We start from the raw sequence: 23667 nt of genomic DNA on the forward strand, positions 1-23667 counted from the left end.
CGGACCGGGGCGCGTCCCGCGGGGTGCGCGGCAGCGCTCGGAGTCCTCCGGGCCGGCAGGCGGCGCTGTGGCTGTGGCGCTGTGGCGGTGCCGCTCTGGCACTGTGGCGGTGCCTCTGTGGCGCGGCCCTTCCGGCGGCGCTGGCTGCGGGCGGTGGCGGCGCTGAGGCGATGCGGCCCCGGCCGGCGGCCGCGCTGCTCTGCGCGCTGTGCTGCGCCCTGGCGCGGGGCTCCGAGGACATCGTCGTGGGCTGCGGCGGCTTCGTCAAGTCCGACGTGGAAATCAACTACTCCCTGATCGAGGTGGGCGCCGCCCGCCGCTGCCGGCCCGGCTGCTGTTCCGAGCGCTGCCCGGGCCGCGGTCACGGCCGGCGGCGGAGCTGCGGCTCCTCTCACCCTGGCACTCGCAGCCTGCTTGCCATAAAGCGTGTCCTGCTGCCCCGCTGTGACAGCACTGCTTAGAGTGCCTGGTTCCAGCGCTCCTCACCTTTTAAAAATATCTTTGTGTCTGTTTTGTTTGCTTCTTTTAGATTAAGTTATATACAAAACACGGTACTCTGAAATACCAGACAGACTGTGCTCCGAACAATGGCTATTTCATGATTCCCCTCTATGACAAGGTAAGGCACACATACCTGCGCTGTCCCCTCTGCTGGGGGCAGCAGTGCCTCCGCCTCCACCTGCCGGCAGATGAAATTCAGAGCAACACCCACCCCTGAAACATTTGATTCAGGCATTCTTGAGTTTGGTTTGGATCAAAGTTTCAACTGTTCCTTTTTATAATTCATTTTCCAGTGCTAATTATGAAGAGAAAAGCCAGCTGACTGTAGCTGCAGTGTTCCATTCGTGCTGTGTATTGGAATGACTGCAGCATTGGGAGCCTGAATTCCTGCCAGCAGCTGTGTGCTGTAGCTGTACAAATACTGCACAAAAAGTACAGGCTCCTGCAGAGTACAGATAAAGCTCTCTGAATTTTTACCTAGAGAAATGGAAATAAATGTATATGAGAAGGTGTTTTGGTATGGCTGAATTGAAAATAATCTGAATGGTTAATTGCAGATATAAAAATGGTTTAAGGAAATAATGATCCAGGAAGCTCAGAATGTATCAGTAATTTGATGCTACTTAGACTGGAAAGGTGGTTACATTCAAATTAAATGAAATACAAGCTACACTTAGGGGTCAAGGTGTTTTGTTCTTTTAAGGAGCTAGTTACCTTAGGGTTCAGAAGTAGAAACACAAAATTGTTTGGGTTGGAAGGCACCTTTAGACATTATCTAGTCCAGCCACTGAATAATTCCTTCCCTTCCCCAATTTGTATGTAACATGCTTTCTGAATCTGGTGATTTCATTCTTAGGCCTTTGAGTCTTTCCAGAGATGACCTTCAGAATATATGTGGCAGAACACATGTGGTTCTTTGATACAAAGAGGGTCCCTGTATTGATTAGTACTCCTTTGGATCAGAGCTTTTAAAAGGATTGGAATTTTGTTACCCTGTGTTTAGTCAGAATGGTGGAGTGTGACCCAGTGGAGATATCAGAGGCTGGTTTAGAGCCCATCTGTTGGGGCAAGTGGAGATAGATTTGAACGTTTTCTAGCACTGAGCTGTTTGACTGTGAGCCAGGTTTGTGCTGGAAGCAGGATAAACGTGGTGATGCTGAATTTCTGCTCCTGGCTGGATGTGAGCCCAGCATCCCAGCCTGTCTGGGTAGATAGGGCTGCTGCTTTGGGCAGAGTATCATAAGCAGGAGGAGAGGAGAATGGTGGAGAATAGTACTCTTGAGTCTTGTGTTCCTCTCTGCAGCGTGATGCTAGTGTTCTGACTTTCTTTTTCATCCTTTAGCTAAATTGAATTTAGAGCAATGAAGACAGATACTGCTTTTTATTTTTTAGGGGGATTTCATTCTTAAAATTGAGCCTCCCCTAGGGTGGAGTTTTGGTAAGTGCTTGTGTGTCTTCTTACAATAGAACTCTGTATCTGTAGTGTGGGACTTATCTCTAACTTGCAGCTGGCAGGGAAAATGGAGCACTTTTCCAAATCTGTAAACCATACTGCATGGTTTAATAACTGAAATGTACTTATTGTACTAGGGGAAAGTAAAGCTGGGTGGTAGACACTGACAAAGTAACCCTTGAACTGATTTGAAGGAATATGGATTTTTGAAAAAAATGGCCACAGCTGGAGGAGGGAAAGAGGATTTTCAGCATCAGGATTTGGGACTGCTTTAACTTTACTGAAAAAAGCCTTCCAGAGCAACACTTGCCATGCTTGAATTAATACATTTTTGTGACAGTTGTGAAAAGCTGAAGCAGAGTCTCTTTGTGGTTGCTCTCTCACTAACTATCATGCTGTTTCATCATTCTTCTCTTCCAGAACCAACCAGTGTAGACATCCATGTGGATGGCATTAATGACATTTGCACAAAGGGAGGTGATATTAACTTTGTGTTCACAGGATTTTCTGTGAATGGAAAGGTTAGACTCCTTTATCTTTATTTATTCTACCTTATGCTAATTCAGCCTTCATAAAAACATTCAAATTCAGCTCTGCACATTATTTTCATTCATGTATACTTCTGTTTCTTTTTATTTTGACAGGTTCTCAGCAAAGGTCAGACATTAGGTCCTGCTGGAGTTCAGGTTGTACTGAGAAATGCTGGCAGTGACATAAACATACAAGCAACTATTACACAACCTGGAGGAAAGTGAGTGTGGGTGGTGCATACTTAATTCATCCATTCATTTGCACAAAATCCTTTCAGTTCTGCCATACTGGCTGGCACTGTAAGAGTTCTGAAATATTTTTTCTAACATAAATAGAGTCTGAATTGCTTTTCTGTGAACAAGTGTTTGTGGTTGTTTCTGAAGAGTCATAATCCCTTTCTTGTCTTGCAGATTTGCTTTCTTTAAAGTGCTTCCTGGTGAATATGAAATCTTTGCATCACATCCTACCTGGATGTTGAAAGAGGTTAGAACCTACAGAAGTTCTGGTTTGCCTGTTCAGAGAGGATGATTTTACCTGGATCAGTTAGTGTGAGGAAGGGCCTTTGTGGGTGCACAGGGTTACTGGAGTTCTTCTACATCTAATTCAGGTAGTCAGGAAACTGCCTCGTATAGACCCAGTTTGGAGATAGGGAAGCCAGCCAGGGAAGGACTGCAAATGAGCTTTTGCTTTCCATCTTCTGATCCTGCACATTTTGCAAGAATACTGTAGCTCAAATCCTTCCCTCTCAGACTGCTTGTTTTTTGAGAAGCTCTGATATCCTGACCATTTCCTAAATCAGTGAAGCAGGAAAAATACTGTTTTAGAAAATACCTTTGCTTTAGTGTCCTGGTGTTTTGAGTAGCCCAGGGGCCCTCTTTGAGTTCTGCTGCTCTGGCTTCTGTTCCTGTTGGATGTTGTTGAATGTGCAGTCTCTGGTTGTTCCCATGTGCTGTAAGTGAGACTTGCTGCCTGCTTTTGATGAGGGGTTTGTTTCTGTGTTCCAGTCGAGGACGGTGGTGCGGGTGACAAGCTCCAATGCTCATGCTGCCAGCCCCCTGCTCGTTGCAGGCTACAACGTCTCTGGCTCTGTGAGGAGTGATGGAGAGCCCATGAAAGGGGTCATGTTTCTGCTTTTCTCTTCTTCTGTCTCTAAAGAGGTAATGGTTGATCAGCACCTTTTCAATATGAGCATGGCTATAAATAAGAACCAAGTAGCTTCTAGATTCATATTGCCCTGATGCTCATCTGTCCTTCAGTGGCCTGTACAATCCCTTCAACTGTGTTTTTGGTTCTTTTGTGTGATTTCTTTCTTTTTCCCCGAGCAAGGCCCTTGTAATCCAGCATGACCTTCATGGAATTATTTCATAATTCACTGTACAGTAGCTGTAATTTGTCTTCAGCATGACATTTTAATTACTCTTTGCCCTTTTGATGGGGAGACAAAGTTCAACAGCTTCTGTTACCACCGTACAAGTGTGTTAAGAAATGAGTGTGAAGCATTTGGTTGTGTAGAGCTGAGCTCTGTTCTGCACTGCTAGCCCTGTCCACAGAACTGAAGTTAGTTAAGACATATGGTGAATTTCTCAATGTTCTGTGTTACCATAAGGTTGATGATTTGCTGTTTTTTCCTGTTTTACCTATACATGAATTTTAAGCCATGTCATCAAACTTTGCCTCTACAATGGTTTTATACTTCCCATCATAGTTGAGTATTTTGAACCCTCCTCTATCCACCCTCCCTCCACAATTGCTTTCTGTATTCTTTGAGACCAAAAGTTGTATTGCATTTATTACTACAGGATGTTCTGGGCTGCAATATTTCTCCTGTGGATGGATTCCAATCAAAAGATGAGTCTTTATCCTATTTGTGCAATGTTGTATCAAAAGAAGATGGATCTTTCAGCTTTCTTTCTCTGCCAAGTGGGAAATACACTGTGGTAAGTGACTAGAATTCATTTCTTGTCTATTCAGTGGGTTGTTAACTTTTGGTTTCTAAACCACAGTGTGCTGTTGCCACCTGCTCTCCTTTAAGCTGTTTTGTTTTTTTCCCATTCTCTTTCTTACATCTGGATGGTGTGGGAGCATGTTCTCTGTGCACTGCCTGGAGTGATGGTCCTGCATTCTCAGTCTGTGTGTTCTACAAATGGGATTCAGGCTTTTCTCATTCCTTTAATCCTTCTAGCAATCATACAGTCTCCTGTCTGTAAGCTCTTGCCCATCCAAGTATGCTGTATTCTGACTAGGGTGCTACTTCTTTTCTGATAATTTTCTGCTTTCCATTAGGCTTGAAATATTGCCCATATTTGTGTCTATGCCTCAGAGTAACTTTTTCCAGGAGGTTTGCAGCTCATTTGACCCTTGGTAAAGGTGTCTGATAAGAACATGGAAAATGGTAGAGGAAAACCATTCTGTAATCACAGCTTAGGAGTAAAAGCCATGTGTCTTCTTTCAGATACCATTCTACAGGGGAGAGAGAATCACCTTTGATGTTGCTCCATCTAGATTGGACTTCCTTGTAGAGCATGACAGTTTACAGATAGAGGTAAGGCCTGCAGAGGGAATAACAACTTGTGCCACTCATCCCTGTAGAAGCCTAACTGATTTTAGCAGAAAGCAGCTGAATTGTGGAAAAACTTCTTTGTAAGAAGTTGAAGACACTTGTTTATGCACAGCAGGTAGAAGACAGTTTCTAGTACCATGCTGTGTTTCTATACTATGTTCCCTTTTACTAGAAAGAAACAAAACAGGGCAAAGCTGTGTGCTGTGTTCACTTCCATGTCCATGTTGCAAACAGGCAGTAATCTTCCAGGTTGCTTATATTTCCTTGTTGAGATTGTCACATCTCTGCAGAAGGGCCTGTAGGTATTTCTGGTTTGCAGAGTGCCTTGTGTAATGGCATTATGAGCTGTACCAGTGCAGATAAATTGAGAATGTGTGTTTTGTACTTAGGGGAACAGTGTGACTGGAGATCAGTTTGTACTTTCACTGTGATTATCCTGGTACATTTTTTCCTAGAGCTGTAAATAAGTTTTCTTTATATGTCTGTGGAGAAAAAACAGTTGGTACTGATTGCTGTGGGTGTGTGTTTGCATTTCCTGAGTAATGACTGATGCTAATTTTTTCCCATTTCAGCCTGTTTTCCATGTGATGGGTTTCTCTGTCAAAGGCAGGGTATTGAATGGTCCTGAAGGAGAAGGAGTTGCTGATGCCACTGTGACTCTGAACAATCAGATTAAAGGTATGCAGTGCTCTTGATCTTTGTTGCTATAGGGAAGCCTTTATTAAACTCAAGTACAGGACTAGTGTATGATGTGGAATTATACACTGCTTTTGTTGCAATTTACTTGAAATATTAAAGTGGATTTTGTGCAGTTGATAAATTTTCCATTTTCTGGTTTAGATGAGAGCATTAAATGTTCGTTTGTTTGGCAGTTGAAAATTTCTTAATTGCTTTCAACCATATGCCAGATTGTACTTTGAGATACAGAAATGAAGGTTCATCTAGTAAAAAACCATACAGCTATTTGGTATGTAATATGAATTAAAAATAGCCCAAAGCAGTGCATGCCCTCTGGATCTGTTGATACATAAGGTTAACATATGCTCTGGTTCTTAACTCTTGTTATTTCTTGCAGTGAAGACAAAAGCTGATGGCTCTTTCCGACTTGAGAACATCACAACAGGTACATACACAATTCATGCCAGGAAAGAACACCTGTTTTTTGATACTATTACTGTGAAGATTGCACCAAATACACCTCAGCTGGCAAACATCATTGCAACAGGGTAAGGGCTTGTGTCAGGATGAAAATGCAATTTGATGTGTGGATGAGGCTGTGAAAATGGGTTATCCTTTCCCATGCCATGCCCAGACTTGTGCAGTGTTGTCAGGAATAAAAAATGCTGAAGAAATTCAAGGTAAATAGGGCAGCATGAGTGCATGTGTTGTGCACAGTATTTTGCTCAATAATAGTTAAGGTTTAGAGCATTCTCTTAATAAGCTCTCCCTTGCAAATGAAGACACTAAGGCATGAGTAAATTAAGAATTTTAGATTGGTAGCTGAACCAAGAAAGCAACAGAGAAGCTTCCTACCACTTCACTTTTGCACAGGAGGAGGATATCTGGAGTCACACACTAGTGCAGTGCTGTACCAAACCTCTCCATTTTACTGCTCACTCACAAGGTCATTATTGCATTACCTGAATTGTCTTTTTCTTGTTTGACTGTGAGTCTAAGGCTGTGCAGTGGTGGGAGATACAGTGTGAGCTGAGGAAGATGAAAGGGCCATGGTTCTGTGTCCAGGACTTCACAGGAGGAAATAGTGGCAGTGTTCTGGAGAAGTAAAACTTGGATTTTACTGAGTCAAATAGCAATCAGCTCCTACAGAGATAGCCAGCCAATTAGTAAAAAGCCTGTGTGCTGCTAAATGATGGGGTACAATGTATTCAGTGACTAAATATGTTCTGCTGTTGAAGGCAATAAGCAAAACTTACCAGCTTCTAATTTGTCACCTTGTCTTGTGCTTTCACAAGTGTAGGTGTACCAAGTTGTGTTCCAGTGGATTACCTATCATATCTGAGGTTTTTGGCACAAAACATTTGAAACTATTTAAAAGCTGAGGGCAGAAAGTCCTAAATTCGTGGCCTGCTTAGCACAAAGGAAAAAAAAAGAAAAAAGGCTTGAAGTGATTGAGTTGGTGGCGGGGAAGAGTGAAGCAGGTTGCTTGCAAATCTCTCTTTCAGGAGAAATCCTTTCCAATTCAGGTGTTATTGCCTCACCATAGTGAGGTTAACCTTTTAAAGAAGTTCTAAAAAAGTGGTTTTTTATAATCTTTGTCAAATCAAGAGATTTGTTCTGATGACTGGCTTTTATTTAACAGGTTCAGTGTGTGTGGCCACATCTCAGTTACTCGGTTCCCTGACACAGTCAAACAGATCAGTAAATACAAGGTAACCATGGTACCTGAGGACAAAGACAAAGCATCGCTGGTTACAACAGAAACTGACCCTCATGGAGCATTTTGTTTCAAGGCAAAATCGGGTACATACAATATTCAGGTAAGAATGAGCTTTCATTTCTTCATTGTAGGACTGTCATGGTGTTTTAGCAGATTTTGAAATTTTGGGAAGCATGTTGGAGAGGCTGGTTTTGCTTTGCCTGGGATTTACAGTAAATTTCCATTTTGTAATTTCTGATAAATGCATTGAAGACAGCAGAGTGGCTTGTTGGACTGGTATGTGAAAGGTGGTGATGCCTTGATGTCATATACTTGACAGGTAATTATTCCAGAGGCTGAGACCAGAGCAGGGTTGGCTTTGAAACCCAAAGTGTTCCCTGTTACTGTTACTGACAGACCAGTGATGGATGTGACCTTCTCTCAGTTTTTGGCATCTGTCTCAGGGAAGATCTCTTGTTTAGGTAAGTCCATTGTGAAAGTGGAATGGAGAAGTTCAGCACTGCATGTGTGAGTGAGTGTTGATGGCATCAAGACACTTACTGTGGTTAGTCCCATCAGCAGATAAGTAAATATAACTTGCAGCATATGGGAAAAGAAGCTTTTCTTGGAAGATGTTGTGGCCTAGTAAGGTACTTCAACAGAATTTGGAGTAAAGTTATGTACCTACTTTTAATACTTGCTGGGGATAAGCAAGTCTTCCTTCCTCAGAAGATGGGTGGCTTCTGGAGGGAAATGGTCCTGACTGCTACTTGGGATACTGTACATCAATCAGAGAAGTACTGGAGATGAAAAAGAAGTTTAGCAGAAAAAAGGGAAAAAAGCAGTTCATCTGCAGTGAAAACTGTAGGATAGATGCTCAAGCTGTTGGCAGAAGCTTTCAACCTCTGTTCTCTTTCATAAGTTTTTGGTCTATATTTTAGTCTAAGGTTCCTGTTTCTGCTATTTTCCTTGATTACACACTGATTTTAGCAGATGATGATTGGAGCCTGATTTATCTCATTTTTAGCCTTCCCTTTTCCTCTCTGAATTCTCCCTGCACTTTGTGTTCTGCCTCTCAGGTGTTTACTCAGCTCTTAAGTCTCTGCAGAGTGAGGTGAACCCTCGGATTTAATGTTGATCTCGAGTTTTTTCTTGCCGTTAGATAAAAGAATATATTATTAACAGTCTCAAAAGCTGCAGAATGCAAAAATCCACATTTGGGTGTGAGTCCCCGGGGTGTGGCTGGCAGGGTTTGGGTGCGGGCTCACGAGCTGTGTTCCCGCAGACACGTGTGCCGAGCTGGTGGTGACGCTGCAGCCCGTCAGCCGCCAGGGGGACAAGCGCAGCCTGCAGCTGGCCGGCAGCCGCGACTCGCTGCCCTTCGCCTTCGAGGGGGTGCTCCCGGGCAAGTACAAAGGTAGGAGCAGCCAGCTGCTTGGGGCACTTCTGTTAGCATGGCTGCCTTCTGCAGAGTGCCCAACACGGCTGGGAAACTTGGGAGAGTCTGGAAAAATACCTTACAGCAGTGCATCGGGTTTTATTAATGCTGGGTGTTCAACCCTGTGTCGGCCCACAGGCTGCTCCCCTGAGTTTTAGGGTCTGTGTGGGGGCCTGTGGGCTTTATCATGAGCCCAAGAACAGGGACACACTCTAGTTCTGCTGCTCCTAATAACAGTGTGTATTTTGGCCAACCTGCCTTGGCCTGTGAAAGTAAATTATTTTCCAGGTAAAGGTGTATAAGGAGTACGTAGATTGTGCTCTTTATGCATCTTTCCACTAGGTTAAATTAAATAAAAATTATTTATCACAATTCAGGTTGTGATACCTGCTTTGCCTGTCACAGTGGTAGTGCCCACTGAGGAGCCTTCCAGAGTGGCCAGGCTTCATTATTCCTTTTCATAGCACAGCTTTCCTGCTACATGTGTTGGGTTCCTGGTGAAGCTGCAGTGCTTTGAGCCAGCTCTGTTACTGCAGGCATTGTCATCTATTTATAGTTGAAGATTACTGTCAGGGAAGCTAGAGAGATAAATGTTTTATATCACAAAACCTGTCCTTATTTACCCTGTTTTATGTTACTATTATGCTTTGTGTGATGTATATTCTAGTAAGCATTGTACATGAAGACTGGTGCTGGAAGAATAAGTCTTTGGAGTTGGAAGTCTTGGAGGAAGATGTGTCAGGAGTAGAATTCAGGCAGACTGGATATATGCTGAGGTGTTCTCTTTCTCATGCAATCACACTGGTAGGTGGGAAACACATGTGCTTGTATGTTTTTAATGACCTTGTGTAGGTGGGTGGGGTTGTGCTTGGAATCAAGGCTTTCTCCTGCCTCTGGAGGGTCACAGAGCATGGGAGCATTGATGTCTACAGTGCTTTGAGATTTGTCTTTGAAGTTTGGTAAAATGGTCTTGTGTTAGCATTGGTGTATCTTTAGGCAAATGCTGTTTTTCTTTTGTTGTTTGGTAGTGGCTAATAGTGAATTGTGCTTTGGCTTCACAGGAATTTTATCAGGATGGAAATGGACCAGAGAATGTTGGTGTTTATAACCTGTCCAAAGGAGTTAATAGATTTTGTCTTTCAAAGCCAGGTAACAGCTTTAAAATGTTAGTTTAAAAAATGAAAAATAACCAGTTATCTAATACTGCTGGAAACTAAAAAAACAAAATTTGTTGTGGTTTCTGAGGTTTCTGAAAAGCATTGTTTTAATTACAAATGTATATAAATGATCTGTTCCAAGTTTTTAGAATTCTCCATTTCTTCTGCTATTTAGACCTTCACCAAATCTAGATTCCAGAAATAAAAGACTACATTTTTTTCATGGTAATGGAAGTATTTAATCTTTGATAAATGAAAATCATGTTAATCTCATTCATAAGGGTTCTGTTTGTCAGGCTCATTAGAAGGTGTCTGTGAAAGGCAGGAGATACATAGTCAAACTTTGCAGTTATTTCTGTATCTGTGCTCTCATGTGATCTTGAGAATTCAGCCAACTTGAGTTTTTGTGGCTCATTCTTTCCTTCCTGTTGGTAGGTGTGTATGAGGTGACCCCACGCTCCTGCCACCAGTTTGAGCACGAGTATTACACCTATGACACGTGAGTGTGTGACTGCTCTCACCTTGCACTCTGATTTTCCACAGAGCTCCCTTCTGCTTGCTTCCAGCAGGACAGGGTGTGTAGAGGGAAGCTCTAGCAAGGTGTATCACATGTGTTCTCTTGCCTTTTCTGTCTTAAAAGCAATAAAAATCAACTAATGGTAGGGTTTGAAGATGCTTTAGTTCCTTTAGATGGGTATTTTTGTCTGCTTTCTGTCTGTTTAGTGTTGGGTTTGATTTGTAATAGAGAAGAGTTATTTCAGTGAAAACTGTTGGTCACTTCTGAGAGCTGAAAGGCAAAAGATAGGATAGTAAGATTACTAAGAGGCACTTAGCACTATTGCATGTCCCTCTGGAGATTTGATTCTGCTCACCCCATTTTCTGCAAGCTGAATAAATGTTCACCCTTTATAACAAATAAGCAGTGCTGATCTTCCTTGGTCAGGCAAGTTTAATTAGTTATTTACAGATTATGCTCTGGTGATGTGCTTAATGACATTTTGACATGTGAAATCAATCAAATCAGCTTGAGCTTGAGAGGAAGCAGAAGGCACAAAGGAAGGAATTGCTTTGGGGTTCGAGGTGGGAAATGCTCCCTTTCCAGTAGATGACCATCCCAGCTCTACAGCTTTGCTGTGTTATTTCTGTATCATCATTTATAAAGCATTTCAGTCAGACTCTGCTAAGTAAGATTTGCTTATTTAGGAAGGGACCATGAATTCATGACTTTGTTCCTTTGGTTTGCAGGTCCTCTCCCAGCATCCTGACTCTCACTGCAGTTCGCCACCATGTCCTTGGCACGATTGTAACTGATAAACTGATGGATGTGACTGTTACCATTAAGTAAGTACAAAGAAATTGTGGGGCTGTAAAAAGTGGAGGAAAAAGACATTTCTCTCATAAAGCTTTACTCCAGAACTCAGAGCTTTTCCTGGGAATTGCTGGCTCTTGGAAGTATTTATTTGAGCTTTTTCTGGGCACTGCTGGCTCTTGGAAGTATTTATGTGTGATAGAAGTTATTTTCTTCTTGCATTCTCTGCTCCTGAGAGGTAGGTTCTGAGACAAAAGTTCCTAGTTCTGAAAATAAAAGCAAGCTTAGCAATTTTAAAATTTATTTTGTACAACTCATCCTTTCTGTGTTAAGCTTGTTCTGAGGTTTGATATTCCAGCCTTTCTCTTTTAGTTCAGGTCTTTGTAAGAGGTACTCTTGAAAACTGATCTTTTTGCCTAAAAATTTACCATTTCTGTGCCCTTACCAGAATAAACAGGGCAGTTCAAGAGAGATGGGTTTAAAAAATATCCTGTGCCTTGTTTGTGGTGGTGTAAGGGCAGTAATTAACAGATACAACAAGCTCTTATCTCTCCATATAGGAGATGATTTTGTTTTTTCTCCATGCTTTCAGGTCATCCATTGACAGTGAGCCTGCCTTGGTTTTAGGGCCCCTGGAGTCAGTTCAGGAGCTGCGGCGGGAGCAGCAGCTGGCAGAGATCGAGAGCCGGCGGCAGGAGAGGGAGAAGAAGGGCCAGGAGGAGGAGGGAACAAAGCCCCCAGTGCAGGAAATGGTGGAGGAGCTCCAGGGACCATTCTTGTATGAGTTCTCTTACTGGGCAAGGTAGTACCAAGCTCCAAGGACCATTCTTGTATGAATTCTCATACTGGGCAAGGTAGTACCAAGCTCCAATGGACATGGTGTGTTCTTTGTACCATTGTGTGGTGTTCCTGTCAAACAGAACAGTGATACAATTCCAGGCTGGGTGCCTTTGGTGACTGAGCTACAAGGAAACTTAGTACTGCATAGTAAGAATTTTGCTTAGGTTGTTTTTGATACTTTTTTCTTGGAGTGTTTAGATGCATTCTTGCACTCTGTTCTACATGAGAGCTGCTAATTCAATTTTCTTCTAATTATATCTTGTGTTTCACAGGTCTGGAGAGAAAATTACTGTAACACCATCATCAAAAGAGCTGCTCTTCTACCCACCTTATGTGGAAGCAGTTGTTAGTGGAGGTAAATACAAATAATTTATTTTTTGAAAGGATTAGATTTCTGTGGTTGAAATGTATCTATGCAGATAAACATATGAACAACTTGAAAAGTAATGTTAGGGAAGTTTCAGTTGCAGCTGTTCTGTGAGCCAGTTTAACTCTGGAATTTGGAAGTTATTTGACAGAGGATGCAAGTACAGTTTTTATCAGCAGAATATTCTTCCAAGTGTTGAAAATCCACCTGGCACAAGAGGAAGGAAGGTTTCTGGGTACTGCACCAGATTCTCAGAATTGTTCATAGTACTATTGCCTAGAAAAAGAGTTGTGAAAAACAAGGTTTCTGTTTTAAATTTGGTTACAAATTCAAGTTTCTGTTAAAGTTTTTTTTTTTTTCCCCACTAGATTACAGTAATAAAAATATTCACAAAAAAGATTTCAGAATTGTTAGGGTTATCATCAATTATTGATGCTGCTTGTTAGGTCAGTGTCCATCTTGTCAAGTTCTTAACTGAACATATTTTATTTGCAATCACTAGGAAATGTTAAGTGCCTCTTTTCATGTGACTCTGTTTGCATGTTCTAAATGCATTTGAGGGAGGGAAATAAAGTTTTGCTTAATGTCATTAAACATGACATATGCTGACCTTAATTTGAGCTCAGAAGATTGTGGTGAAAGCTCAAGGTCATCTGGCTAGAAGGAGTGACATTGCCATTGTCTCCATTGGCTGCAGTGTATGTAACTCAGCCACTTCAGAAATCCAAAAGGTTTTTGTGGGGATGTGCTTATAGCTTTGAAATGTAATTACTCATTTTGGTACTGTTCAGTTGTTGTAAAATGTGTTGAGAGGCCATGAAATTGTGTGGATTGATCTCTTGTTCTAAGGTAAAAGGCCACCAGCTCTTTGGAAGTAGTTAAACTGTTGTAAACCAGTGTCAGGTGTATTTTTGACCTTTTTCTTTGTCTTAAATTCCCTTCACAATGACCAAGAGAGTTGTCCTGGGAAGCTGATAGAGATTCATGGAAAAGCAGGCTTATTTCTGGAGGGGCAAATTCATCCTGAGTTGGAAGGTGTTGAGATTGTCATTAGTGAGAAGGGAGCAACTTCTGCACTTATCACAGTTTTCACTGATGCCAAAGGCACCTACAGGTAATGAACATTTGTTTTGAACCTTTGGATTCTTTAGTTAAAATGCAGTGGTTTCTTGACAATGTGTGTGTGATATCCAAGTGGTTTTTCTGAAATAAGTTCTGTTTTTTATTTGAAGTGTTGGGCCACTCCACAGTGACTTGGAGTACACAATCACTGCTCAGAAGGAAGGTTTTGTTCTGACTGCAGTAGAAGGAACAGTTGGAGACTTCAAAGCTTTTGCTCTTGCTGGAGTGACATTTGAGGTAATGTTCTGAACATTTTGTGTTCTAAATGAACAGTGTGTGCAGTTGGAGCTGGACAAAAGTTCATCTCTGTCTTCCAAAGACAAATGGGTGTGGGATTTTGGGGTAATTTATTATTATTTGGATAATAATTTTTGTCATGAGGAGACAAATCTCAGTGGGTGAGCTCAGTTTTAGACCATGACTTGCCATGCAGAAGATACTTTGCATGGTTTATGGAGTGAAAGAGCCTTCAGTCCAAAAGACTGGCTTTGTTTGCTTCTGCAGAGTTGGCCCACCCTGTTTGAATGAGTTTTATTGCTCAAAGTGTAGGTGTAGTCTGGTCCAGCTAGTGCCTGGTTCCAGTCTTTGGGCTGCTTTGTGGAGGATGGCTGCAGGGGTGGCACATGGTGTGACTGTGCAGATGTGTACACAGCTGAGTGCTCAGAGCCAGCCCACCTCTGCACCCTGCAAGGGCCTTTTCAACAGGATCCTTCTCTGTAAAGAAACCCTCACACTTAAAATTGCTGTTTTTTCAAAAACAGATCAAGTCAGAGGATGACCAGGCTCTTGCTGGAGTTCTCTTGTCTCTCAGTGGAGGGGTGTTTCGGTCCAACCTCCTCACACAGGATGATGGAATGCTGACCTTTTCCAATCTGGTGAGTGGAAATGATTTTTCTCTGCAGGACTGTGTTACTTTGCTGTCCCAAACAGAGCTGTCTGGAGTGGCAGGTGTCCTTTGAAACCCTCACCCATGATGAGAGATGCAGATCCTTGAGAATAAACAGCACTTAAAATCTTAGCAAGTGAAAGATGTGAAATCTAATGTGGCAAGAGGTTTCTCCCCAGCAGGCTCTAGATGATGTTGATTGATCTCAGTTACTAATTTGCAGTCTGTAAACATGAAACAAGACAATTTGTTGATGATCATTGGAGAGTCTTTAGGGGCAAGGAAATCTAATTACATTATTGATCTCTATGTGTGTAGACATGCTTGAATAGTTTTTTTGCAGACATCCTTCTTTTGTGGTCACTTTCCTGTCCTTGAGGTCTTGTGGCAAGGTTTTAGGGCTGTAGTTTCCTTTCTCTCTTAACACTTTGTCTCCAGGTGGAATTCCATCAGTTTATTGTCCAATGTACTCTCTGTTTTTCAGTGCTCACATTTTGTGGCAGGTTTAACCAGTGGTTGGAAGAGAGGACTTCAGCTCTTCAGAGAACTCTTGCAAAGCATATTTGTGTGGAGTTGGTGAGGTTTTGCATCACTATGAGTAAACAGCTCATTTTGTGCCTTTTTGCAGAGCCCAGGGCAATACTACTTCAAACCCATGATGAAAGAATTTAGGTTTGAACCATCATCACAAATGATTGAAGTGCAGGAAGGACAAAATCTCAAAATCCAGATAATTGGTTACAGAACAGCTTACAGGTCAGTGGAACTGGAATCCATGGAAAATGCTGTGGGCTGTATCAGGATGTGTTGTGCCAAATGTGTTTGCTCCCAGCACACCTCATTTCTTGCAGGTTTGGAGGAGACTTTCCAAGTCTCAGTGTAACTTAAATGTGCTGTGTATAAGTACTTTTTATAGCCATTTTTCATGGATGTGGATATATAGCTAAGCCCAGATGGCAGAGCTGTAGGAAGAACATGGCTGTCTCAGTGGCACTGAAGGGTTTTTTGCTGTGTCCAGTGGGAGGGGAGAGGACTATTCTAGCTATGGTAGACTAATTCAGATACCTGACTTCAAGATCCTTCCCTTCCTTGCCCTCAGGGATAAGAAAGAACTGCTGTCCATGGAGTTTAGGGAGTTTGGATTCCTAAAGTTGTGCTGTGAATTGCAGCAAATTCTGATGATCTAAACTGTTTTACAGATACATTTTAAATATCCCTTTTATTCTCCATGCTGTGGTAAATTCACTAAGTACTTTTTCCATCAGCTATAATAATAAAATGCCTTCAAAATACGCATTAAAGCACCATCTGCACACCTGTAGCAACTGGTTCTCTTTATACCTTTAGCTGTTATGGCACAGTTTCCTCTTTAAATGGAGAGCCTGAGCAGGGGGTGTCAGTGGAAGCTGTGGGCCAGAAGGACTGCAGCATCTATGGAGAGGACACCATAACTGATGAGGAGGGCAAGTTCAGGCTCCGTGGCCTTCGGGTGAGTGGGGGAGGCTCTCTGCCATTGCCTTTTCTGTCTGTGACATGGAGCAGTGCAGGGGCTTCTGTTCAGTAGCCTCTGGTTTCTATTTCCCACTGTGTTTGCTGACTCAGACTCCTTTGAGTCTCTCTGGCCATGTGGTGGGCATTCACTTGATAAAAGGGGAAGAGAAAAGCTTGTGGTGTGAGTCTGTGAACTTGCTGGCCACAGACTGTGCTGGCCTCCACAAACACTGAGCAGTTGGTGTGACATGACACAATCCCCTGGGCAGGGCTTGGGTGACCAGCAGGGAATTTCCACAGGCAGAAGAACTTGGGAAGGTGTTTAGTTTCTCTTGTGAAGACACCAATATCCTATTTTTAGCAGAATATTGGGGGGGTGTGAGGATGTTGGTTGCACAGTATGTATGTGAAGTAAGCTGTTCTCAGGGAATGGGGAAGCTGAGTTTATGATACCATTATGTAAGGAGTCAACCATTTCCTGAAGTAAAAGGCACTGTTTGATCAGGTTTTGATCCTGTGTTTTCCTTCATCACAGCAGATGATTATTTTTAATACTGTGATGTAACAGACTAATGGAAGTTCTATATAGCCTTTTCTTATTTTGTGACAGTAAACACTCCTAATAGTGTTTTGAATTGAATTTCCTATTTAAGATAAGGAAAACTTTAACTGCACAGAGTTAAATCTGTTTGGGTGGCATATCTTAAATGGAGCATTAGAAAATTTTCTTTACTGCTTTCTAAAATTAAGGTATGTATTATCCAGTATTGGGATTTATCATCTTTATGTTGCTTTCAGCCTGGCTGTGTGTATCATGTCCAACTCAAAGCTGAAGGCAATGATCACATTGAAAGAGCTTTACCACAGCATCGGGCAGTTGAGGTAATTTTTTCCTTTTTTTTGTAGCAGTGCTTAAATGTGAAATGGGTCTGTCTAGGCATTCTGTCTGTTCTGTCAGCAGCAGTGTAGTGAAGGCATTCTGTTTAGACAAGTGCCTTTCAGCAAGTTAACTCCCTGAAAACAGGCCTCATGTTGTGTGTCAGCACCATAGCTGAAAACTGAAGTGAGATAAAGCCCAAACAGTAAACAAGTGAAAAGGATTCTTTCACAGTCATGAAAGCTGTGCATCCAGAAACAAGAGAATAAATGTATGGAATACCTTTCAACATTTCTTTATCTTGTGGAACAAAGCAGTGGGAGCTTGAGGATGTCAAAAATTGTCATATTGTCCTACAGTTATATTTAGTTATGGACAGAGAGATACTTTTAGGTTTTATTGGGTCCAGTCATGCAGTCTTGATGTAGGTGAAATTGTAATTTGGACTAGCACTTTTATCTTTATAAAATAAAGATAAAACTTTGCATTGAAAACTGGTGGAATCTTGTTAAATATTCCACATTAACCAACTGTATAAACATCCTGTGCATCTCTCAGCACATGTGCACAACACTGAGACCAGTGTTCTGAGATCAGGCAGTCTTGTAGATGTACCTCAGCCTTTTCCAGAATAGTTTGTGCTTTTGAGACTTCCATTTTTAGTTTAGCTTAATGTCATGAGCCTCATGCTGATAATGCCCAAGTCTGCACTTGCAAGCTGTGCACTCTGGAGAGCAGGGACTTGCAATGGGGAAACTTTCAGGCTTCCATGTGGTTGGTATAGAACAAAATCCACTTTTTATTTAAAATTATCAGCAATATTTGTGTGTCCTAACAGTTGTGTTGCTGTCCTTCACTCTGTTGGTAACAGCCTGAGTCTGTTTTCCCTTGCAGGTTGGGAACAGTGACATTGATGATGTGAATATTATAGCATTCCGGCAGATTAATCAGTTTGATTTAAGTGGAAATGTCATTACAGCTTCTGAATATCTCTCCACATTATGTGTAAGTTCAAGCCTTTCATCTTTGTCAAGTGTATTTGCTATTGCTTTCACAATGATTTTTTTTTGCAGGGTCACTGGAAATGGTTCAGTAGCCAGAGCACACATTTAATTCAAATTAGAACTAATAGTTTAATGAAGGTGAATTTGAATTACAGGTAGATTGAAGATTACAGTGTTCCTGATGCTTTGCTTTAATGTTTCCATTTTTCATGGGAATATGTTTAAGAAATACCTTCTCTGGTTTGCCTGTACATTTTGGGATGTACTTCCCTGATTAGGGATGCTCTGTCTGTAGAGGGTGAAATGGGTCCTTTGTATCAGAGAACTGCATTAATTCCTGAAATTTTTGACCTGTATGTCAAAACCTGAAGATACTGTGTGAATGCAGTGATACCATGGGACATGTGAGTTTAAAAGTACATTATCATGGACAGTATGAGACAAACAGGAAAGCTGCAATTCTCAAAATTCAGAGCACTGTATGTGATATGAAAAAGCTTGCTAAACACCTCTTGGCTTAGGGCTCAAATGCTGGAAGTGTCTGCAAGAGGTGTTAGTGGGGTAGGATTTATGGTATCATTTCTCAGGTTTAAAAGCTCCATAAAGTGTTACCTGCAAATATGAATGCAGTGCTTGGATTTCTTTTACACAGTTTGTTATGCATCTCCCCTGCCAAGATCTCAGTGCTAAGCTGTTGGTTTTTTGGGAGACATCCAGAGGATCCAACACTCAGAGCAGGTGTGAAGGGAAAATGAGTCACCTTACTGAAGAGCCCCTGAGCTTGTGTCCCATCTTTCTGGGGAAATATAAACCCTTGCAGTTTTGCATAAGCAAATAGGAAATGATGTTAAAATTTGATTCTGTGGGAGTTGTCCAAGCCTGTGCCTTCTTCATATGAGGTGGTGTCTTGTGTTGCATGTACTGCACATGAGCTGGTGATGGGTGCATGTCATCAGCCTGGCCCCCAATGCAGACATCCTTGTTTCTGAAGGATGTGCTGAGGCTGCATCCAGGCACAGGTGAGAGCAGTTTTGTGATCCACAGCACAGCACAGACTGCTTTTCCTGCACTGGGTATGGGAAAATGTCAGACAGCAGCTGTTCCTAAATGATTTCAAATTCTATAAAAAGACTCTTTCTGTGACTTTTCACATCCCAGATTAGAACATTCCCAGGTGTTCTTTCTTGACAACTTTCTGTTTATATAAACACATGATGAGTTTTGAAGTGCTTTTATCCCTGAAGATGTGGGATGTCTGAAATATCTGTTGTGGTGCAGGCTTGGAAATACCTGGTTTGTGCTTCTTCAATTACAGGTGAAGCTCTACAAAAGTGAAAATCTTGACAACCCAATTCACACAGTCAACTTAGGCCTATCTCTGTTTTTTCATTTTCCACCTCTGCTCCGAGATGGAGAGGTAAGAATATTGCCTGAAAATTAGCTTAGATCACTTTATTTTTTTTCCCTAATGACACTGAAGTTCAATTTGTGATGTGCCTGCTGAGCTGTATTCATGCTGGACTAAGCAGTGTCTTGGAAGGTTTGAAGCCTGTTTAACTGATCTTTGCTTTAAATGTGATTTTGTCTCTGACTGCTCCTGATGCTGTAGCCTGAGTGTATTTTTTACCCACAGAATTATGTGGTGCTCCTGGATTCTACATTGTCTAAATCACAGTATGACTACACCCTGCCTCAAGTTTCTTTCACTGCCATTGGGTATCATAAACACATTACACTGGTCTTCAGTCCCACTGTAAGTACTAAATATTTCCATGTTCCAGTGTTCACCCTGGGAGCAGTATTTGGTGTTACAGCCTGCATGGATTCTGTGCTCTTGGCCAAGCTTTCTATTAGGGTAAATACAGTGAGGTTATGAGTGGCATTAGAGTGACAATTAATTAAGATTTGCTGTGTGTTGAGTTGCCAGTGGAACAGAGGGAGACATGAAACAGCAGCAGGAACTGAAGGGTGCAGATGTGCCTGAAAGGTTCTGTGCTGGCATGGCTGCTGTGGGGGGTCACAGAGGTGTGGGCAGCATGGGGCAGGTGAATGGAAGCACACCAGGCTGGCTGGCAGTGGGGACTGACCATCAGTGAATGGGCTTTGCACAGCAGCACCTCAGGAGGGGGCAGTACTGAGGGGCTGATCCAGGGCGTGGCTTTGAATGGAAAGTGAAGTAAATCCTAGAGCAGCCCTTGGAGGGCAGTCAGATGAGCAGGGCTGGATGTGCCTCATGATCCTATTGCTGATGTTTCTTAGGGCTGGGGGTTTCACAGTCTGCTGTGAAAAGCCACTAAAGCCATGCTGTGCCTGTTTGCAGAGGAAGCTGCCTGAACAGGACATTGCCCAGGGCTCGTACATCGCGCTGCCGCTGACGCTGCTGCTGCTGCTGGCTGGATACAACCACGACAAGGTGGCTCAGGGGCTCTGCTCTCACAGATCCCATTGTCCTGTCAGTGGGTACAACCACGACAAGGTGGCTCAGGGGCTCTGCTCTCACAGATCCCATTGTCCTGTCAGTGGGTACAACCACGACAAGGTGGCTCAGGGGCTCAGCTCTCACAGATCCCATTGTCCTGTCAGTGGGTACAACCACGACAAGGTGGCTCAGGGGCTCTGCTCTCACAGATCCCATTGTCCTGTCAGTGGGTACAACCACGACAAGGTGGCTCAGGGGCTCTGCTCTCACAGATCCCATTGTCCTGTCAGTGGGTACAACCACGACAAGGTGGCTCAGGGGCTCTGCTCTCACAGATCCCATTGTCCTGTCAGTGGGTACAACCACGACAAGGTGGCTCAGGGGCTCAGCTCTCACAGATCCCATTGTCCTGTCAGTGGGTACAACCATGACAAGGTGGCTCAGGGGCTCTGCTCTCACAGATCCCATTGTCCTGTCAGTGGGTACAACCATGACAAGGTGGCTCAGGGGCTCTGCTCTCACAGATCCCATTGTCCTGTCAGTGGGTACAACCACGACAAGGTGGCTCAGGGGCTCTGCTCTCACAGATCCCATTGTCCTGTCAGTGGGTACAACCATGACAAGGTGGCTCAGGGGCTCTGCTCTCACAGATCCCATTGTCCTGTCAGTGGGTACAACCACGACAAGGTGGCTCAGGGGCTCAGCTCTCACAGATCCCATTGTCCTGTCAGTGGGTACAACCATGGCAAGGTGGCTCAGGGGCTCTGCTCTCACCAGATCCCATTGTCCTGTCAGTGGGTACTGCACTGTGCTCAGAGGGGTTTGTTGGGTTGTTACCCAGAGAGAGGGGCAGTCACAGTCCCCTCATGTGACATTAGAAAAGCCATGATGTAGCCATGGTTTTGGACAATTACCTTCTTTGAAAAAACTTAGTGTGGAGGTGAGTTCCTGTGCTGTGGCTGAATTTTGGCTTCTCAATTAATTGCCCTGAGAAAAAAACAATACAGCATCATTAAAATTCAGATAACCAGACTCAGTGATAATAGGAATGCAAATAATTATTTTATTGGCTTCAGGCACAATCAGACTGGAAAAAGACTTGCAAGTCTTCAAGTCTGTTGTCTTCAGTTTTATGCCCTCCCTAGTTCAAAGGCTCTCAAGGGGTATACAAATACCTGCTATAGGACCCCTTCTGTTATCAAACTGTGCTCTTCTGGTCATTTCTGATATGGCTGGATTTCTCTTTTACCAAGAAGAGAAATTCAATTTGTCTGTGCAGTTTGATTTCCTCTCAAACAATCACTTCAGGTTTTGATTAGCAGAATTTCCCAGCAGTTTGATTTGATTCTTCCCCAAGATTTGCTGCCATATTCTCACATCTTTGTAGATGTGCCATCCATGCAATGGATTCTGTTAGGGGCTCCATATCTGAAAACCATACCATTCAGACCTTACAACCATTGTAACCACAAGTTGCTTCTTTTTTTTCCCCCCCAGCTTATTCCCTTCCTGCTGCAGCTGACAGCTCGGCTGCAGGGAGTCCGTGCCCTGGGGCAGGCAGGCTCTGACACTGGGGGCTCAGAGGAGGCCAAGAGACAGAGCAAGAAACAGAAGACGAGACGGACGTGAGCTGCAGGGACTGGGGGAAGTGGTGTGTCAGACTGCAGCCTGAGGCAAAGCCACTGAAACACTCTTGTGTTGAATTTGCAGACTTGACATTTTCTGGTTTTGCTATGTGAGCACCATTTGTCACATTAGCTCCATTTTGGTTGTAAATTTTCCATGGAGTCTATAGATTTCCTTGTTATAAAGTGATTAAATGGATCTGCTGTCACTCTGAGTGCATCTCTCATACTTGAAGACAATGCTTTTTTTTTTTTATTGCAACAGATCATGCTGTCCTTATTAATGATTTATAAAAGCAGTGGTAATATATAATACTTGATTACAGTTTCAGTCTCTAGATTCTGGAATGATTTTTCCTTACCTTTTGGAATGCCCACTTCACAGAAGCAGCACTCAGGGATTCTACTAAATCAGTGTTGCTTGAAACAGAATTATAGGGGACATAGCTGGACTGGTGAATTAAATCATTGTCACTTCCAGTTCAGCAACTTGATTGAAGAGTCTGTCTGATTTCAGTTCTTGTCCACTGATTGTTATCTTTGATTAAGTTTTTGCCCAGTGAAGACAAATTCTCGATGTCAGGTAAGGTTAGTTATTAATATCAGGTAAGTTCTGATGTTCCTGCAGCAAAAGCAATGTTTCAGGTTCAGTTTCCTGTCAGTGTGATCTCTTCAGAGCTCCAGTATTCCTGAGGTGGCTCCAGCTGGCTGCACTACTCTTCCCAAAGCTGTCCTGTGTTCTTGGGGTTACCATTTATCAATGATGGTCACTCCTCCTGCTCAGGCCATGCTCAGCCTATTTCCCAATTAATGGTTGATTTAATTTTTTTTACCTTTTTTTTACCTTTTGGTTTTTTTAACTATAAGGAATGTGAATTTTTTGAACTCTCCAATGTGTACAGTCCCAATAATGTAGTCTGTAATAAATAACTATTTCTTACAGGTTCTCTTTTGATTCCTGCTTGAAGTAGATAGTTGGACATACACAGTTTAAATGTTAATGGGGCTTTTTATTGACAAATACTATAAAGGTTACCAGAGCATTTGAAGATGCACATAAATGCCTACAAATATTGCAAAGACATTGGTACTGCCAGTAAGTGGCAATGTTTCTCTTTTGCAGTACTTGAAATAAAAGTCCCTTCCATTTAAATGTTTAAGCTTACAAACCCTGCCATTTTTAGAAATTTGGATGCTGAAGGTTTTGTGCTGTTTTGGTTGCACTTTGCAAGAATTTGGGCTTAAGTAATTATAACTTTGGTGATGATTCTAATCTCTCAGAGGGAAATTTTGTCAGGACCATAACAAGAATGTAGAATGTTGAAAAAGGAGCTTGAGATGAAGCTCTAAATTATCATGCTCTGCTTAATGACTCTGAATTTCATATTGCTGTGATGAAATATATGGGGAAAAGACAAGGTGTTCTAAGACTTATAATAAAATGTATGTTTTCAGTACATTTTTATTTTAAGCTGGTGAATGTTAAGAAAGTTATTGCTGCTTTGAGGAATGTATGATGAAGAAATGCACACGATCCATGTGCCTCAAGGGAGTTCCAGATATTCTGATCTCTGAACTGTGAGACTGACTGATGAACTTAAACATTGGAACTGCCATTAATAAAAAGGAAAAAAAGAAGAGTGACAATTCTTGCTAATTCAGTGTTTGCTTCTGAATCTAGAATTTTCCCAGTGTCTCATCTCAAATTTG

General features: G+C 42.4%; 1 protein-coding gene across 1 annotated transcript; it reads left to right on the forward strand.

The window, feature by feature from the left end:
* The first annotated feature begins 94 nt into the window (after positions 1–94).
* Positions 95–23388, forward strand: LOC130259169 (BOS complex subunit NOMO1). The gene is made up of 31 exons (XM_056503190.1): positions 95–302; positions 530–619; positions 1894–1939; positions 2375–2475; positions 2599–2705; positions 2896–2968; positions 3490–3642; positions 4285–4422; positions 4938–5027; positions 5618–5723; positions 6121–6271; positions 7366–7543; positions 7763–7904; positions 8708–8839; positions 9528–9664; positions 9922–10009; positions 10453–10516; positions 11263–11358; positions 11919–12128; positions 12439–12521; positions 13488–13647; positions 13766–13892; positions 14417–14530; positions 15170–15297; positions 15889–16030; positions 16831–16914; positions 17804–17914; positions 19229–19330; positions 19547–19666; positions 20234–20326; positions 21830–23388. Exons 1-31 carry the CDS (start codon positions 171–173, stop codon positions 21959–21961), a joined length of 3630 nt encoding a protein of 1209 aa, XP_056359165.1. The 5' UTR covers positions 95–170; the 3' UTR covers positions 21962–23388.
* Positions 23389–23667: the final 279 nt, after the last annotated feature.

Source organism: Oenanthe melanoleuca, chromosome 14 (genome assembly GCF_029582105.1).
Source record: "Oenanthe melanoleuca isolate GR-GAL-2019-014 chromosome 14, OMel1.0, whole genome shotgun sequence".
NCBI classification, from domain to species: domain Eukaryota; kingdom Metazoa; phylum Chordata; class Aves; order Passeriformes; family Muscicapidae; genus Oenanthe; species Oenanthe melanoleuca.

Bases quoted from the DNA above. Each gene is read 5' to 3' on its own strand.
- LOC130259169 (XM_056503190.1), top strand. From the start codon at position 171: ATGCGGCCCCGGCCGGCGGCCGCGCTGCTCTGCGCGCTGTGCTGCGCC. The intron at 620-1,893 runs GTAAGGCACACA...TTTATTTTTTAG, and splicing joins TGATTCCCCTCTATGACAAG to GGGGATTTCATTCTTAAAAT. The intron at 9,665-9,921 runs GTAGGTGGGAAA...TTGGCTTCACAG, and splicing joins TTTCTCATGCAATCACACTG to GAATTTTATCAGGATGGAAA.